This window comes from Photinus pyralis, unplaced genomic scaffold (assembly GCF_008802855.1).
Source record: "Photinus pyralis isolate 1611_PpyrPB1 unplaced genomic scaffold, Ppyr1.3 Ppyr1.4_LG5, whole genome shotgun sequence".
Classification (NCBI taxonomy): domain Eukaryota; kingdom Metazoa; phylum Arthropoda; class Insecta; order Coleoptera; family Lampyridae; genus Photinus; species Photinus pyralis.
Window position 1 is genome coordinate 21,842,215 of NW_022170596.1, and position 20,553 is coordinate 21,862,767.

At 37.2% G+C, this 20,553-nt stretch overlaps 1 protein-coding gene across 1 annotated transcript; it reads left to right on the forward strand.

Annotated features, from left to right (window-relative positions):
* The first annotated feature begins 6,928 nt into the window (after positions 1 to 6,928).
* Positions 6,929 to 10,153, forward strand: LOC116172271. Its single transcript, XM_031489449.1, has 2 exons — positions 6,929 to 9,571; positions 9,743 to 10,153. Exons 1-2 carry the CDS (start codon positions 7,109 to 7,111, stop codon positions 10,112 to 10,114), a joined length of 2,835 nt encoding a protein of 944 aa, XP_031345309.1. The 5' UTR covers positions 6,929 to 7,108; the 3' UTR covers positions 10,115 to 10,153.
* Positions 10,154 to 20,553: the final 10,400 nt, after the last annotated feature.

Consider the following 20,553-nt stretch of genomic DNA (forward strand, 5'->3'; position numbering starts at 1 on the left):
AAGCTTGAAACCATGTTAAACTGCTATTGTCGAATCCTAGATGCCGCAATTTGGCTACAAGCAACTGATGGTTTACCAAATCGAATGCTCTGCTTTGGTCGAGTAGAATTAAAATGGTAGGTACATAGCGACTTATCATAACTATATGAGATGTCAGTCATGACTTTCAAGAGGGCAGTATTGGTAGGTACCGTATTTTTTTCTATAAGCAGATTGGTTTGCAGGTATGATGCTGTAATGTTCCAAATACTTTGTAATTTGTGCAGCAAGTATTTTTTCAAAGATTTTCGCAAATGGCGACAGTAAAGATATAGGCCGTAGGTCGTTGTAAGTTGTGGGATTTGCGACTTTAGCTAGAGGTAAGATATCAGCGATCTTCCAAATTTGTGGAAAAATGCCATCACGTAAGCAATTATTAAACAACTTTAGAACCGAATCCAAACAGTGCGGAATGATTAGAATTATCATGGTTATGTTGAGATTATCTGGCCCAAAGGCTTTCGACGAAATGTTTTTTAACGCGCTATATATATCTTGCTCGGTAATCGAATTAAAAGTGAAAGATGCATTTTTACACCTCACCGTGCTATTGAAAAACTGAATCAAATTCAAATCGATTGTTGAATCACCAGCAATATTTAAAAAGTACTCATTCATGGTCGCGGGGTCTTGTAAAGATGCAGGTATCTCGTTTGTAGCACTCTTCTTTGTACGTACACCCAACTGTTGCAAGTGATACCACACTTTTCTCGAATTACTTTTGTTGGAATTCAACATGTATTGCACAAATGCCTTCTTTTCACGAGTTATCGCTGACTTAACATAATTTCTTATCTCGCAGTAATATTGCCGACTTGCTTCAGTTCTTTTCTTTAAAAAAATCCTGTGTGCCTTGTTTCTTAATCGAATCATTTCAATAATGTTATGGGTGATGTAGGGCTTATAATTTTTCCTTGGCGTAATTTTGATAAAAGGAGCGTGTAGATCGAACAACTCAAGAATAAAATCATTAAGCATTTTAGCACCTTTATTGAGGTCCTCGCACTGATCAATCAGTTGCCAGTTAATGCGTTCAGCATCAAGAACAAAAGAGTCAATATCAATCTTCTTAAAATTTCTGAAGGTGAAGTTGTGTGATTGTTTTACCTTGGAAGAAACACCAATGTTACAAAAAGTTAGCAAATGGTCTGTATTGTTAAGTAAATCGAATGTTCCACTTGAATTTATAGTAAAACTATTAGTTACACAAATAACATCAAGCAATGAAGCAGTTTTAGGAGTAATTCTAGTCGGTTCATTGATTAATTGCACTAAATCGAAATTGGAAAACAGTGACAATAGTCTTTTACTTTCACTAGCATGTTTGCACAACAGATTAACATTTAGATCCCCCATTAAGATTATCAATTGTGATCTAAGATAGATCTGTTCGATAATAAGTGTTAGATCGTGAAAAAATTGAATATTTGCACTCGGCTGTACGTAAATGACTCCAATGGCCACTTTCAATTTATTAATTGTAACCATCAACCATAAATGATCAATCGATTCATAATTGTCGTCAAATGGAATTACTTGAAAGGTATAAGACGACTTTAAATAAATAGCAACCCCTCCACCAAAAGTTAAGCGATCCGATCTGACTAAATTGTAATTGTTTATATTTAAATATTTATCAACGTAACTTGCGTCAAGAAAAGTTTCAGAAACACCAATAATATCCGAATCATTGTCTATTATATAATCCTTTAAACTTAAAAAATTCTTCCTGATTGATCTTATGTTAACATGGCCTATTTTTAATTCACGTTTTTTGAAACGGCAATGGTAGGTGTTCCATAAACGTATTTTATGAACAAATTACGCTCACCCTTCATTTTCCTTTGCTCAAGTTCGGCGCGCACTCTTCTAAAATGTTCCTGCTGGACTTTCGTATTGTCTGTAGAAATTGCGATATTTGAATGCGTGGTTTTTAAATTCCTCTTATTCCTCAACACGACAAGCACATCGTCCTTTTTATGCAATACAACCTTGACAGGTGGAGGTCTGTTACGACCGGATTTTCCCAACCTGATGATACCGATGTCATCCGTACATATACTGGGAGCAACTACCTTAAGTATCTCTTTAACCTGTGGACTATCATTAGATGATTCCTCAAGCCCATAAATAATGATATTATTTTCACGCCTTTTCCTATCATTAATTTCGTTGACTACATCATCAATAAGGAGAGATTTTTCTTCTTTGGCCTGCTTCAGGTGGTGCAATTCCGCTTGTAGATCCGAAATAGTTTTTAGTAAGTCGGACATCTGCGCTTTTTCAGAGATGCATTTGTTGCAATGAAAAGCTGGGCGCTGCTTTGAACTGGTTAACAACAGCTGAATATCAGAGCGGGAAAGCCCTGAACATTGCGAGTGATATAACAGACAGCATTTGTCACAAATGCAGACTTCGTCCTTATCGAAATTGATACACAAATCACATGTCACGCAATTTTTGAAAAGAGGCATGGTATTTGCAATTATAAAATCGCGAAAATATAAAACCACTAGAGCACCTTTAAAACGCGTACACTACGCCCGGCGACATTAAAGATATCATAGTCGCAGTTTTTAAATGGAACCCCCTGTATATTATTACATATTTCTATTCCTTGGTCCATTTTAGTGTGACTTTTTGTATTACACATGATATCTAAAATGAATCGTTTAGCCGCAATTCGTCGTTTTTTCAAAAGTAGATGTCCAATAAAAATTGAATATCGCAGTTTATCATAAAACCTAGAAGGCCGTGACTTTGCAGTGGTACTAAACATGAAATATATTAACATACACCGAACGGCTAAAGTTAAACTTCTTTTGGGTTGAAAGAAATCACTCCGTCAATTTTCAAAATTTCAATGAAAGGTAACTTGATTTTTTTAAATGGAACTACCCATTTTTTTTATTGCATGAAATGTAGGAAAACACTTGGGGGACATAAACCGTCCATGGCATCAAACAGGAAGCAAAAGCCATGGACAACCGCAGCAGAGCATTGAAGAGGTTTAGGCAAAACCCACACAAACCTGAATCAAAGAAAGTGCTAAGGGAGACCAGAGAGGAGAGAAACAGAGCCTTGGAATTACAGAAAATCAAGGAATTCGCCGAGTTTGCAGAGAACATCGCCAAGATTAATCCAAAGGAGAGGAATGCACAAATGTATAAGCACACCAAGGGAAGCGGAAGAAGAAAACGAGGGGGAACCAAAAAATGTGTACCAATGACAGCATTATAGAAGCTCCAGAAGGAGCAACAAGAAGAACAGGTCCAGCTAACGGATGAGAGCGATTACTGGCAACTACCGCCAACCCCCACGATGGAAGAAATGGAGGAGATATTAGGAAGACTGAAAAAGGGGGAAATGCCAGGGCAGGGTAGGGCCTAGGCCGAATTGCTACAATACGCATCAGAATGGCTAATAAAGGATCTTCACGAATTAATTCAGGAGCGGACCGGGAACTTGATCGCCAAAGAATGGCAGCGGACAGTGTAGGTCCCCATCCCAAAAGTCCTTCCTGGCTCATAGTTTGCGTACGTGATGTGTAATTTCGAATTTTCTTCTAACAACAAAAAACAGGAATTATTTTCGTCATGAATTGCTGTTACTAATTTGCCAAGGTAGCTACACTAATTTAATTTTATATTGTTTAGCTTTAGTCTGAATGTATTTAATGCAATCTTGGCACATTAAACGGTTTGTATACTGCTAATAATAGAGAAGAATACAAGCATGACACAAAACATATGCTATGCATGTTGAAAAAAATGCAAAGATACTTTTGGAGTTCACTTTCCTTCAATATTAGTCACTTCTGAACAATATTTTTAATTACGCTTTGTGAAACTGTCCTGCAACTTTGTCTTTTATAGACATCCGGTAGTCGACAAATGCCAATTAAAACTTTTATGTAACGATGCCAACCAATATTGAAAATGTGCTGCATAAAATATCTAGTCTAGTGAAATTGAAAATAGCATACGGAAGTTATACAATGAGGTAGATAGTTATACAAATACATGTAATGTGCACATTATGTTTGTTTTTTGGACTAAATATTACTCTATTTTTATTTACAAACCAAGATATTCTTTGATTGTAATTAGAAAACGCTTAATAGCGTTTTAGAGTTCGGATTCCTTGTTTGTAATATCTTCAAATAACAAATTTTGCGTAGCCGTTCCCATTGTGTTGGGTAAAAATACCGAAATTTGATCACGCTCTGTATCGTTGGCACGGATGGCGTATTGGTGAGTAGGGTTAAAACTGAGTGCCGAACGTGGATTTTACAAGGGGAAAATAGAAGGTCTCGACGATACATGGATGAAATGAGAAACAATTATGAATTCGATGAGCCTCATCCGTAGAAGTTTTAGTCTATTATTTACGTAAAGTGCGAGTTCCGTTGGCATCGTTTTTGCTTTTTCTATCATACATGGTCCACACTGTATATAAAAATGAAATACTTTATGGAAACCTAACTTTTTCTGTAATTAACCTAAGAAGATACTTGAGCGCTTGCCAAATCATTATTGTAATTTAGGGCTACTACACATATACAGATTTAATCTTTATGCTTGGTTTTACTACACGAATACTACATGTATACACATTTAGTTTATATGCTCAGTTTTACTACTCATACCAAAGATGAAAGAACGATTTTTAGAATGGTAGTATACGCTTATTTTCGATACGGATCAAGATTTTTTACTGATTAGTGCTCTGCGTATTGGTTACATAACTATAAACGAAATTAGAATTATAGTTCCCAGAAAAGGAACAAAATCTACTTGAAATATCAGTATCGGACGCGAAAAACTATAAAATCTGAAACTGCGTGGCGTGAAAGGGACGATTAACATGTACATTTGTATTCCCAAAAGTGCTTCTAATAAAAATAGAATCATCATAGTTAATTAGTATATAATATGTACGTCGTACCGCGTTGAGGTATCGTTTAAACCCTTGTATATTTTGAAACTTCTGTGTATGGTGCGTTTCCCCCTAGTTTACTCATACATACATACTAAACCTTGTAAATAAAATTATGTTAGAAGCAAAATTAAATTAATTAACGCAAGAGAGGTACTTTGCGAAAGTTGCTTAAATCTGAAGTGGAAAACCCAATGCCATCGAGTTATCAAAAATTGTCTAAATTATTTATCTAAACGTATTTCCGCGAATGACATCCTGATATCTTTTCGAGATAACGTTATTTTCATCGGATTCCTGGTTACAACGTCTCTGTTATTTAGGTTCTTTTACTTATATCGCAATCCGAAACCCATTTATTAATGCGGTACGTAAGTTTGAATTAATTTGATTGTACTCTGATGTTGGTATTGTAGTCTTTTATATGTATCTTTTGTGTACGTAACGAGCATTGGGGTGGTGGTATTAAAGAAGTACCGTTGTTCTGCATGAAATACCAACATCATTTTCGAATTGAAGTTTGTTATCGGTATCGGTTAGCTGACCTAATACATGGTTCCTAAGATCGAAGAACTGCTACTCAAATGATTATCTAAAATACAGGAGCTTCAAACTTGCAGGCAACCTGTAAAGTGCCCTTGTGTGTGTGCTACGTGTGCGGCGACGCGAGTAACGAAACATCGGCTCCGTCACGCAGTGAAGTTTTACGGAATTTAATAGTGTAACATTGTGTAAAAATTGGTGAAAAGTGTACAGAGGGTCCATACCAAAGGCAGGCAGCTCTACCTACAATTATAAGGTTAGTAAATAGGAAATAAGCGCAATAAACTTAATTAAAGGACGGCGAAAGTGAATAAACTGCTCGAGCGATTGTGCATGTGCAGTGCTGGCGCTATCGCCTCCGAGGGGTCGACCCGGGCGATAAGCGCGCGTAATCGTCGTTAGAGACAAATACAGAAGATTGTACATCCTTTATCTAGTGAGAAGGTAAAACCAGAACTTTATCAAGGGACTAAAACGGGTGCGAATATTTACGTATAGGTAAAAGCGGATAAACTAAAAAGACTCAAAGGTTAAAGGGAGGGCACAAGTAGATAACTACAGTAGGTAAACAAATAAAGTGGAGCCCTGGTGAAAGCGCAGTCAAAACTCGAGTGCAGGGTAAAGACGAAACGATTAGCAACAAAGAGACAGGTTAGTGCGGGACGTAAGAAATACAGGAGAAGCGTAGAGCGTGAAGAATTTAAAATGCCGTTGCCGCGAACGCCAACGAAATACGATAACGAAGATTCGTCAACAGACGAGGGCAAAAGAAAGCGGTCGAAGGATGAAGAAGAAGGGAGTGAGGATTCATCAATAAGTAGGAAAGAAACCAGTTCCCCAGATAAAAAGAAAATCCACAGATCACCAGAAAAAATGGAACAAAAGGAAAATGCAAAAATTGACCAAATTCTAGGCATACTGCAAAATCTGTCAATAGAGGTAAACCAAATCCGTACAGATCAACGAGAATACAACAAGGAGTTAAAGAAGTTAAAGGAGGAAAATGAGATGATAAGGAAGGAAAACAACAGCATTAAAAAGGAATTCAAAGAGATGAAAGAACAGTTAGACGAGACCAACAAGAGACTAGAACGACTTGAAAGAGAGAGGAGGAGAAATAACGTTGTAGTATCAGGATTAGAACTAGATAACGATCCATCGTCCCTAAAAGAAGACATAGGAAACTTCATACAACAAGAATTGGGAGTGGGGGTGAACATTAAAACAGCCTTTAAAATAGGACCAAAACTTTGTTTAATACAACTAGAGACCTTTGAGGATAAAATAAAGATATTGCAAAATAAGATGAAGCTAAGAAATATGGGAGAGGAGAAGGTATTCATAAATAACGACCTAACAAGAAAAGAAAGAGACATAGACAATCAAATCAACAATCATAGCAAATCAGGAAAAGAGCGGAAGAAGAAAGGAAACTAGGAAAAACTGTCAAAATTGGATACCAGAAGATCACCATAGAAGGAAGGGAATGGAGGTGGAATAGAAGAAAGAATGCAGTAGAGGAAGTGGCAAGTAATGGAAATCCAGTAGGCAACCCAAAAAACTGATTAAGAGATGGACTGGACACGAGATGACGAAAACCGCAACGAAAATGGACATGCACAAAAGAAATAGCAAAAGTAAGCACAGTAGAGAGAAGGGTGGAACAACTTTAAGAATAGGCACTTGGAACATTAGAAGCTTGAACGGCAAAGAGCACGAACTGGTAGAAGAATTTGAAAACGCAAAACTAGATTTCTTAGCAATTACAGAAACAAAGAAGAAAGGCCAAGGAATAATACAGCTCGAAAGAGGACACACACTACTATACAGTGGAGTAAAACCGGAAGTAAGAGCAGCAGAAGGAGTGGGCTGTATAATAAGAAAAGAACATGTAAAATGTTTGAAGAAATGGGAATTTATATCAGGGAAGGTTCTAAAAGTGGAACTACAACAAAACCAACAAAACACAATCACCCTGGTTATAACCTACGGCCCTAGCGAGGACGAAATAGCTAGCAAAAAAGACAAATTCTGGGAAGATTTGACAGCAATCACAGAAAGTATAAGCGGCAGATTAATAATACTAGGAGATTTTAACGGACGAGTCGGAAAAAGGAAAAATGAGGGAGCAGACGTAATCGGAAACCAAGGGGAAGATCATAAAAACAATAACGGAGTGAGATTAATAAACTTTTGTGTAGACAACAACCTAATAATAACAAACACATTCTACAAACACAAAGAGATACACAAGTTTACGAGAGAAGTTGAGAGCAGAAACGAAAAATCCATAATAGATTATATTCTTATTAATAGAGAATACAGAAAAGAAATTATAGACGTCAAAGTAAAAAGGGGACCAGAAATTTACAGCGACCACTACTTAGTAGTTGCAAAGAGTCGTTTAGATACAGAAATGCAAACAAATTGCGTGGAAAAAACACACCTGACAAAAGTTAACGAAGCCATTAGGACATATAAATTACAAGAACCGGAAATATTTATTAAATTTACAGAAGAAATAGAAAAAAAGGCAGAAAAAGATTCAGCACAATGGGAAACCATGAATTTGGAGCAACTATGGCTACTCTTCAAAGAAAGCGTAATATCAACAGCGAAAGAAACGTGTGGTGTAATAGGCATAAATAAAAACAAAAAACAAACGAAATGGTGGAATCAAGAATTAAAAGAACAAGTAAAAATCAAGAAAGAAAAATGGAAACTATACCTAAGTATGAAATCGGAAGCCAGCTACCAAGTATACAAGCAACAGCGAATAAAAGTAAAAGCAATGGTACTACAATCCAAACAGCAAACATGGGAAGAGTTCGGAAGAAAAATAGAGACAGATAGCAAAACAAACCAAAAACTATTTTATAAAGTGCTAAAAAACTTAAGGAAAGATAAACACCACACAATGAAGTACGTGAAAGCAAAAGATGACAGTGTATTAACAGAAGAGAAAGCAATCATAGAAAGATGGAAGGAATACTTTGAAGAACTGCTCAACCTAGACACACAAGCCAATTTTCTAACCGAGGAAGAAATCAGCTATACAGAAAGCGAAGAGGACAGTAATATACAAATGGAAGAACTGAGGAAAACGATAAAGTATATAAAAAAAGGGAAATCAGCTGGCCACGACAAGATAAATGCAGAGATGCTGAAAAACCTAGGGGCGCGAGGGACAGAAATGCTAACAAAAATCTTCAACAAGGCATGGACTACGGGAAAAGTACCAGAAGACTGGAAGTTGGGAATAATAATACCGTTATTCAAGAAGGGCGACAGTAGAGACTGCAGTAATTATAGGGGCATTACAATACTAAGTGTGGTATCAAAGGTATATGAACACATAATGGAGGCAAGACTAAGAATCCAAATAGAAGAGCAGCTGGCAGACACTCAGAGTGGCTTCAGGAAAGGAAGGAGCGTACAGGATCATATCTTCAGCATCAAACAAATGATAGAGAAAAGCAAAATGCAAAATTCTGAAATTTACATGGCCTTTCTGGACCTTGAAAAAGCATTCGATAGAGTACCGCGAAGCGTAATATGGAAAAGTCTAACGCAAAGGAAGGTGAGTGCAAAGTTAATAGCAGGAATAAAGGGGTTATACGAAAATAACAAAAGTTATGTGAGGAAGAATAATAGACAATCGACAACATTTGAAATAAGCGAAGGTTTAAGGCAAGGAGGGGTCCTGAGCCCAATACTGTTTCTACTGATAATGGACGATATCATCAAAGCAACAGCAACCAGAACCAAAAAGGTGCATATCGGTACCAACAAGCTAATACCCGTGAACGTGTCAGAATGTGCCTTTGCGGACGACGTAATGATTTGTGCAGCAAAGGAGAAGGACCTGCAAGATAACCTACGGATATGGGAAGAAGAATTAACAAAGAGAAACATGATAATAAACACGAATAAAACAAAAGTAATGGTGATAAGTAAGGAGAACAAGAACACTAACATAGTAATAAATCAAAACAAGATAGAACAAGTCGAAGCATTCAAGTATTTAGGGGTATTGATAGACAGAGAGGGAAATATGGAAATGGAAATTAACGAGAGAATTGGTAAGGCAACAAGATTATACCACAGCCTAAACACGGCGTTTATAGGCAGAAAGGAAATTAGTACAAAAACAAAAATGACAGTATACAAAACGGTATTTAGACCAATCCTAACATACGGAAGTGAGAGCTGGGTGCTGACGAATACTATGAAAAGTAAAATACAGGCCACCGACATGAAATACTTAAGAAGAGTTAAAGGAATCACCAGAATGGACAGAATAAGAAATGAGGCGGTGCGAGAAGAACTGGAAATTGAGTCAATTATTGACATGACAGAGAAACAAAAACTGAAGTGGTTTGGGCATATATGCAGAATGGACAACGACAGACAAGTTAAAAGGATATGGGAATCAGGCGTGCAAAAGAAAAGAACAAGAGGACGACCCAAAAAAACGTGGAACGATGAAGTGGCCGCAATACTGAAAAGAAAAGGAAGAACGTGGGCAGAAGCGAGAAAACTGGCAAGAGATAAGAAACAATGGACAAAATTTGTACACGAAATTGAAATGTAAATTAAAATTATGTACCTTACACCTTAGGGTAAAAGGTTTCTTTGATTATATATATATACGTAAGTTTGAATTAATTTGATTTTACTCTGATGTTGGTATTGTAGTCTTTTATATGTATCTTTTGTGTACGTAACGAGCATTGGGGTGGTGGTATTAAAGAAGTACCGTTGTTCTGCATGAAATACCAACATCATTTTCGAATTGAAGTTTGTTATCGGTATCGGTTAGCTGACCTAATACATGGTTCCTAAGATCGAAGAACTGCTACTCAAATGATTATCTAAAATACAGGAGCTTCAAACTTGCAGGCAACCTGTAAAGTGCCCTTGTCGTTAGTTCATCTTTGCCATGGTCGTGACGTATTGCTCTACAGCTGCTTACCTGAGTGCAGAAGTTACGGAAGTATAATTCACTGTAGAGTTTCTTGTCATTTGTCTTTTGCCTTTGTCGTTAACGTTAACGCGGGGTAACAGTTAGGTTATAGTTTGTAAATAACAACTGTCCTAAGAATTCCCATTTAATTCAATGTAACCTTGATCCGAATTGCAAATTTATTTATTGTTTTATGCAATTGAATATTATACGTGTATGATCGTTATCTTGTAAACCTCTCGCCAGGAAAGATTGCCGGTCATAGAACACTTGATCCCGGTCTACAATCTATATTTTTCTAAAGATGTGAGCGACTTCCGGGATAGTATTGTGTCAATGTTGAACAAAAAGACTTTTCGTTCAACATTGGCACGATCCTATTCCGGAAGTCGCTCGCATCTTAAGAAAAACATAGTTTGTAAATCGACACTAGGTGTGCTGTGACCGGCAATCTTTCCTGGCGAGAGTTATAGTCTTATTTCACTTTTAGTTTGTATTTTTATTCATTGTTCTTTGGAGTGGCTTATCCATCCTTCGCGTCCAGCATTATATAAGCTTTGTTGAATCTCGGTTGTTGTATCACTGGAAGACCGCTGTGTTAAGACATTTTTTTTAGAATTTTGGACTGGAGCTACACCCGCGTGCTTCTCGAAGAACCCTTACAGTATGGTAACTAACATACAGTAGTTACCTGCCAGTTTGCAAGTTCTTAGGTGACATCCCTCCTCCACAACTCCCGCTCCATTGTCTCCCTCTCTCTGGATCGCCACATAGGCTGTTCTCTTTATCAAATTATCAAACCATTTCCTTTTTTTCTTCCTCGCTGACCTCCATCGTCCGTCTCTACCGCTCCCTCCGGTAGAGTCTCAACATTTGTAAGAAAATATAAAGTGGTAACGTCAAAATTTTATTTGTAAACATCCTGTATTATCTGTTGTAAAATTCATCCGTTAGATGTCTCCTGCTGTTCTCATACAGTACATGGGCTGTTAATTGCAAATAAAATATGGCCAAGGATATCGCTTGGGTATGTGAGAATTGAATTGAGTCACTGTACTCACGACCACAGTGCCCTCTATTCGCGACCACTCATTTTGTATTGAAAGGATAGAGCTAATAGCAGTCCACGTACTATGCGATCAAAAAAGAGTTGCTGTTACGTTACCTTTGGAATTTTTTTACATGGGAAATCACCCACGAGTAAAAATTAAGAGGAGAGAATATAACGGTGGTGGGGAATAGCATAGCACACGACGGAAGTCGCCATCATATTACTTCCTTTGCGCTCGTCAGTTATGTCGATTTGACTTATCATCAAACAGAAGAGCCGATGTCAGTCTTGTTTTAATACGCCACTGCCAATGATGACGCGTGCCCTTTTAACGCAAGGTTCTCTCTTATTTTTTACTCGTAGGAAATCACATTTAACTTAAACTTCCAAAGGCGACTCGACGTCAATCTTTTCTTGATCGCTGGTTACCCCATCCTTTGAAATTAAAAACCTCTTCTTATTTCCCCACTTGTTTTGTGCCACTCCTTGTCCCTATAAAAGCGGGATTTTGTAATTCAACAGTCTTCCCAGACTCTTCCTGAGACTTTGCCAGATTAGTGCCCGACCAAAACCATATTCCAGACCGGATCATTATTATATCCCAGATTAACGACAAGAAGTCGATCTGTAAATTTTGTATTTAGTTTCATACTGTTGCCATCTTGCTTGCCTGCGATAGCATTAACGACAATTCGTCTAGCTCTAGGGTATAGCCTGCCGACTTCCGTTACCGAACATTGCAGCGATTTATCAGGTTCCTGCATTAGATCGATAGATATGACTGGAACATGATTACTCCGTTCTATATAATCAATTGAATTGCAGCCAATTAATTGAGACGATCCTACAGCCAACCCTCGTCGTACTTGCATTAACATCACCACCAGAACCAGGGAGAATAAATAAAACACGAGAGACCATTTATTCAACTGACAGCCGTTTCTATTCCAGCTTTTGACAGTTGCTGATGCATCAATTCCCGTGATAAGCGTTGACAGAGACACTACCAAGGTTTACGATACAGCTCACAGAATAATGGGCAATTGCATCGTCAAAATTAAGTATCGCTTAAAGTTAAGGATAACTTAAACGCCATAGCAACCATATTGTCTTAGCAATCGTTGCCATAGATCTTAAGTTCGACTTAACTTTAATCAAGGCTTAATAATGACGGTGCAACTGGCCATTACACCGTGAACCTTGGCAGTGTCTCCGCCAACGCTTATCACGGGAATTTCATATGTTGCCTAATTTTAAGTATAATACTTTTGTTTAATTAAATAGTCTAAAACTATACCAGTTTGGTTAGCCGGCTAGAGTTACCCGCAGCCAGAACCCGGTAAACGTTACACATTCCATTACCCCTCAACACGTGGCCCTCCCAGTTTCTCTTCTCTGTCTAATATTGCTTAACAGTTGTCTTTCTTCTCCTTCTCTTCTTAATACTTCCTAATGTCTCACCTTATCCCTCCATTTTACTTTTAACAACCTGTTTCACCTCTCGAATATTCACACTCTTTCTAATTCTTATTCGTTTAATGTCAATACCTCACCCAATTACAGAGTTACCCGCATAATGCTTTTTAGAGGTGCCTCTGCAGAAGGTCTTAAGTTGTTGTTCTATACTACTCCGGCATTTACCTTACGAATTAGGAAAACTGCAGAAAAACCTAATTCAGAGTAGCCGTTACGAGTGTTCGAAACTGATCTAAGGAAATTCCCATCTCTGCCACAGATGAAAAATTCTTACTTCAGCCTAGGTTCGAACACCCGCCCTTCTGGCTATGTAGCCCACCGCTCCACCATTGAGACACATAGTGTTTCATACAATCGAATGCCTTTTCCATCTATTAGGCACTGACTTACAGTTCTTCCTCGTTCTCCGATTGTTTTTACTACTGCGATTGCATCCCTGATTCCCAAACCCCTTCGGATTTCAAATTGATGGTAGAGGGGTGGACGTACTGAAATACTTTTCTTTTTGTGAAAGACAAAACATTTCGTTATTGTTGAAATTTTCCATATGATGTCTTTCGACGAACCTGATCATATCAAAGAGTTTTTTTCAAAAGCAGCGCAACGTTCTAAATATGCTCTAAGAGTTGCAAATACGATCCATATTTGTGTGTAGATGTTGGAATTGGAACACAAAGCGCAATTTATTTTAAGCGCCAGTATTTAAAAAGGTTAATGTTGGAAATGATTTGACTTCAGATTTATTTTCTTTTCATCACAGAGCCAATATCTTTCAAATATGATGCACGCTTTATAGACAGACATGTCAACCACCTGCAGCTTAACAACTTCAAGGGAAATTTTAAACTGATTCAAAATATTTGTACAAAGCTAATGGTACGTTTAGCAGCAGAAAATTTGTTGTTCCTAGTTTTGAAATAGACTGCAACTATATATATAATATTTCGACAGTGAGTAGAATGCGCCAAACGTCATCGGAGGGGATCCTCAAGTATCAGTATGGTAAATACAAAACCACAATCTACCGACTACGCGACGTTCCAAGTTCTACCAAAATAGCACAAACCCGGGCAGACAACGACACGTGACGTCTGGCAACTAATTTTAAAACAAAATTAATAGATTTTAGCAATTATTAACTCAAAGCGTCTTGCAACTCGTAGTCAATCTATTGGAAGAATGTCCACAATAAATTTATCCGGAGGGTTCCATAAACTGTGAAAAAATTACGTTGGCGTTTAGCAATGAAAAGTGGTAGTAAATGTGTATTCTAAAAATACCCGTGTTTATATACATTACGTCACAAAATGCATTAAGATGACTTCATTTTAAAAACGGCGTTCTATCGCAATAAATTTTAGAGAATCTCCAAGTATTTTGAATTATGCTCTACGGCGTTCTCGTACTCTCTCGCTCTTAAAAATGCAGGGCCAAATATTCGTCGTCTCGCATGTAGATCATCGCGACAGTTCAAGGGCGCACATTTATTATATAATTTTGAAAACAGAATTTCGTGAGGTGTATATGTTCCATTTTGCATTTTTTGGACGTACTACCGCCATTTTTCCATGGGATCAGCGATTTGACGTCCCAAATCCATTTATCTTTTTATCTGCCCTATTTACCTTATTTTTGGTTACACAATCGCATAATTAGTCTAAATATATAACCTCTGGATAGAACAAATGATTTCAGCCGACACATGTGTTCGTATAATGTGAGACCTGATGTTTTAGACATTTCGAGCTGTGAAAGGCAAAAATAGTCTAGGCACGTGGATACTGTATTTTGTTTAATTTCTTTCAAGATTACCACATAAGAACATAATCTCTTCGAAGTTTAGAAACGAATGAAAAGTGGAATTTAAAAAAAGAAAAAATTAGTAGATACAATTAACAACCAAAAATTAAAAAGAGAAAAGATCACTAGTGGCGGCAATAGAGCATGCAGAAAATAATGGCAGTCTAGAGGAAATAAAACGTCCAGCCTAAGATGGTCTACAACAGTTTAAAGAAGGGTTCCAGGTTCACAAAGGAAAGCAAAGTCCAGTGTCGGACTGGTAACGTTGGATCGGCAATTAGTAAATAGAGATATACAAGTAAATTGAAACGAAGAAAAGGATAGAGTAGTTCAACTGTTCTATTGATCAAATAAACATTACGCATTAGGCCCACAATGCCCATTTTATGCGCCGACTTTGTTTACAACAGTTTGAAATGTCAGAATCATTTTCAGTGACTTATCGTATTTGGTTTTCTTGTTGTTTTAATATTTCCTTTTGGGGTTATCTTAGAATGAAATCCAGATAAAGCAGATAAAGCGCATTTTTTTAAAACCGAAATAGCTTAGTAAATGGTCGGGTTGAGGAGGCACTTACACACACACATTTAAAGACCGCCCGGCATACATTCAAAATCCTCCGACACTCCATTTTGCAGATTTTGATTTTGAGAGTACTTTCCTCCGAAAAACCGTTTTCGAGATATTCGCTCTTAAAGTTTTGACATCACCAATGGATATATTTCTTCCAGACGTCGGCTTTTGTGAGTACCCTCTTCCGAAAATCCGGTCTTTCTGGAGATATAAGGAAATATATCCGATCACGATAAAGGGTCGAGGAGGAGTATGGGCGGTAGAAAGAAATTCCTTTCGTTGAGAACTTTCATTAGAGTACCATGAAGGATAAAAACCAGTTCCACTCCTCCCCCCTCCAACCCCGTCTTTTGATAAGGTAAAATTAATTTCTCATCCCCCCCCCCCGGACCCGTCACCCGCTGATTTCGAAAAAGAGTCGCCCTGGAAAGTTACAGTTTTTTATTTATTTCGATGAGACCTTTCATTAAAATACCATGAAGGGTAGAACGTGTGTTAACCCCCCCCCCCCCCCCCATTTTCAAAAGTCTAATTTGGCCCCACTAAAGGCATGCGTATGTATAATCTGAGACGAATTGGTTGTCGTATGTAAAAGTCATGCACGTTTTACTTTCAACAACAGCGTCTCAGGAAATAATTCAGAGGGGCGGGGGGAGGGGGCTTTAAGACGAGGAGTGAATTCTGGATTAACTTCTCGTTGTTACCTGAAGATTGGCCCTAATACCTGCTCTTAATTATCCATCTCAAATGCAGTCGTATGACTGAACAATTGATTATGTGACGGTTAGTTTGATTTTCAGTGTAGCAATTTTGCCCAATTTTTTCTGGTAGAGACTAAGATGGTGAAACTGTAATTGCTGTTACAGTTGTTGCGTAATGTGAAATTGGTCTGAATCGAAACATCCATTTGGATTTGGCGTGAAAAAAGCAATTTGATGCCGCTTCACAGGATTTAATCTTTTTCTACATCGATATGGTGGATTTTAGGACCACGTCGTATTTTTTGTTTTTTTTTTAATCGGAGTTAATTGTAACAAAGCATTAAGCTTCCTAAGGTAATCATTATTCCAAATTGATTGCTTCGATATTAAATCTGAGGTTTATTTTTGACGATTTTTCCATAGAGACTTGTGAGACATTTTTATGTAGCTGTATCGGGGAAGGAAGGCGAGTAATCCACTGAGAGCACCCTCGCCCTTTTTTGGGTGGGTACCAGTGGATCCCTGCTTGTTTTTTACGATATTTGAATTATGAAGTTGAGGTTGATAAGTTTCCCCAAATTTGACAAAATTAAATCGAGATTTTTTGTAGTAGTGGATGCTAGAATGCTCTTAGAAAAATTTAATTATTTCACTATTATTTTAATTGAGGTAGCTGGACAGGTGCTTGTGGGTGGTTTAGTGACCGTGAATATAAATACAATTTAAATCTAAAATGACACCTCTTTTAAGCTTTCTCTTTTACTGGTCAAAATGATACCAATTTAAATCTTTTTGCCCTTAAAGTCACGGTAATGAATTGAATTCGCAACTATAAGAAAGTCGCAATTACCTTATTTTGTAGGTTTACTGAAAATTTCTGTGCATCCGGCTCGGACAAAACGTGCCACTTCGGCCGCCAAATTACGTCATACTTTATAAAGACGGTCCACGTCCCTATTTTTATAAATCACGTGTGAAATTTACGCTGATGTAATTTGCAAAATATTTTTTATTTAAACTGAATTTATTCATCTGATTCAAATCCACTAGAATAGTTTCGATTCGCGCGTTACGTAACAAATTGTATCGTCCCTTTCTGGCGTGAAATATTCATCCCGCTATCCCCGCGATTTTCATTATTTTTGATTATTAACGCGAACTCTTTTGTAGCTCGATGGAGGCTTCCGCACCCCTAAAGGTCGATTTACATGCAACCGTGACGGGACAGTGTCGTGATCTCACCGACGCATTATATAATATTCATTTTGTGTACACACAGAGTGTTTCATCAGTCGTTGGACAGTGCAACTGCAATTCAGATAAAAGCGAAAACAGAAAATCACGGCAGTGATATACCGAAAATATCGTCGGCAAGTGATCCCAGAATCACTGATAATGGCGACAGCATTGTTTGGACCGGCACTATCACCCGCCGGATGTGAGGGATCTGCTCCCTCAGATTCCAAGAAAGAATATTTCTTACTGCGTCGGTGAGATCACAGTACGGTCACGTCACGGTTGTGTGTACATCGACCTTAACACGTAATCTATCTCCACCTCTTTCGTCTTAATCTCCACTTTTCAAATTTTTGCAAATACGCCTTCAAAATGGCTGATAATTGTTTTTAGTGGCCATATTTAGTCATTCTATTAATTAAGTTTACCTCCCTTTCCTAATCCGACGTTTAGAAGAACAGTTAGAGAAACCTCTCTTGTTAAAAAACCTGAGTAACCAGTTCTCATGATCTGAATAATAGCGAATCTGATAAGGGGATGTTTTCTCTTTGCATAAAATTAAATAGGGGTAAGTTAGAAAAGAAACGTGCCCACGGTATAGGAAGTTAGTACTCGTATCACGGTATACTTAAATAAGAAAATGTCAGAGAAAGTTTCATTTCACTTTAAATTTTTAATTTTGAAGACAAAAAAACGGCCAAATTTCCGTAAGGTATTTGCATTAGAATTTGTTTTTTTTTGGCTAGCCGTCGATCACTTTAAAAAAATCATCATTACAGTGGAGACTTCAGTTTAAATAGTGTTGCGTCCCCAAACTAGAATAAGTTCCTTTAGTTATTTCTTTGAAATCATTCTTAATACCCCTGTATATAACTACTTCACCTGTTCCGGTATACAGTGAGTTTTTTTTAATGAGAACGTAGGAGTTGGCATGCAATGTAATTTCCCTATGTTCGATTAAAAAAAACACATCAATCTATGAGATGTGCGCGGTTCACATTCCCAAAACGCGCAATTTGTGTGACTATGAACAGCAACTGATAGTCTTTATGATGAAGAGCACTCGGTAAGATTTTTTTAAAGAAGCCATGTGAGGCCATAGCAACTTTAGGATACATTTTTCTTAAACATACGATAACTTCAGATCACAGGCCACGCACTGACACCACAACTCATTGTGAACCAACCTTCAATTATTTGTAGGTCATGTGCACCTGGTATTCTACTAATTTGATCTATTCAATACATAAATGAAGAATATAAGAAAATAAATACCGAAAACAATTACAATAAATGTTCGAAGTGTCCTCCTTGACATTCTAAGCAATAACCTAACCGATTTCGTAATTAAATTGCACAGCGGTGTTTTAAAAAATGTGACAGCTGTCAATTGTATCTACTACTCATTTGAGTTACTTAATAGATTGATGTGTTTTTTTTAAAAATCGAACATAGGGAAATTACATTGCATTCAAACTCCTATGTTCGCATTTAAAAAAAAATCACTATATATTCCCACTTGTTATGTGCGGCACATCGTGCTGCTGATGTTACAGTTACAATGGAAGAAGAAAAGATGTCGTCATTTAACCATCAATAATGAGCATGTCTGTTAAAAAGCAGCATGCAATTTTCAGCGAATTTTAACTCTACCATACTACGGTAGCTTTCATCGAGGCTGTCGTTTAATCAACCAAGTCCATTCACTCATATTCCTTTGTTTGTATTTTTAGTCAAGAAACGCGTTAATAACCAGTGTCGATATTCTTTCAACATTCCTTTTATTGTTTATACGAAAAGCATACCAAGCAATTACGAGGACCGTCTCATAAGTAAGTTTTTAAATCCGTCTGGGTGTCGCAGGAAATTGTTTTGACTTAATATCTTACTGGAAAGTACGAGGTGGCGTTAATACCATACACTTTTGCACTTAAGTGAGGAGCTTTATAACCGGGCTGCGCTCTTAAATTCACTCATTTTTCAAAACGAAAAATATTCAAACTACCCAATGTTGTGGATCCATAGAGAATCATGTTAAAGTGCTTACTCCCGTAGCAGTTATTTGGCATCAGTTTGCGTGATTATCATAGCTATAGGTAGATAGTTTTAAAAAACACCCTCGTATTACTTTGTGTGCTTATAATGAGTTAATGCAAAATAAAATTACAATGGATAAATTGTATTGCTAAATGACTAATGGTAGAATATAAAGAAATCGGCCAAAATAGAGTACCTAGTCATCTCGTTAGTCGTTATTTACAAAGAAGAAAAACGTTTTCCTGAAAATCGTCACGAAACCTTAATTTTCATGTCTTCTTTATGTCATTTTAGTTTCCATAAAAGTGGCAGTAACACTTTTCCTGGCTATTGCTCCTGGCTCCTTTTCCTTTACCAAACTCCGGTCAAAAGACACATTAACACCAATAGAGTTCTATATGAAAATTGAAATTGTATGTGAAAAAAGACGATTTCGGTAAAAATGTAATACAAAACTCGTCAATAAAATGACAACTACTTGATTCGGAAATTAAAGCATTCTGTCCCAGGGGTGTGTCATTTTCCTGACTTTTATGTATAAATATCTATTACCTGGAAGGGTAATTATTTGCCTAACGGAAATGAGAATTTTTAAAGAGACGTTCGGTACCTTTGACCCTAAATGAAAGTCTCAAGATAATTATCCTGTCTGTAACTTTTTGAGTGAATGTCAAATTTTGCAAATACCTTTCTCATGTACAAACTCGTCGCGTAAGAGAAAGATTTGATTTATTATACACCGAAAATGTCTAATGACTCGCTTTTACCAACGAGGCTTCTTTGCGTAATATAATGCGGCTGATTCTGCATATTTCTTTTATAACGAAATTTTCAAATCCCAAAAAAACGCTAGGTAATGAACATGAAGTAACCTTTCACCTGCGTTAGGGGACACGACAGCGATAGGTTTCGCTTGAAAGCGTTTTCAGCAAAAAAGTCAAGATGGAAAACTTGCTCCTTTGAGATAATTGCGAGAGTACTGCAGCTTTTCACAGGTTTTCAGTTCAATGCAGATAAAATGAATTACTTAAAAGTAGTTAATTACACTAAAATTTCAATTATAAAGCGGTGTAAAACTCCATTTACGTTTTAGAATTCTAATTTACGGTTTTGTAGTAGTGAAAACGCTCGCCTTTCAATTTTAGACTAACCACAAACCTGCTTAGTAAATGCTAATTGAAGACTTGATTGGT

Bases quoted from the DNA above. Each gene is read 5' to 3' on its own strand.
- LOC116172271 (XM_031489449.1), top strand. From the start codon at position 7,109: ATGACGAAAACCGCAACGAAAATGGACATGCACAAAAGAAATAGCAAA. The intron at 9,572-9,742 runs AATATGGAAATG...TGGGTGCTGACG, and splicing joins TATTGATAGACAGAGAGGGA to AATACTATGAAAAGTAAAAT.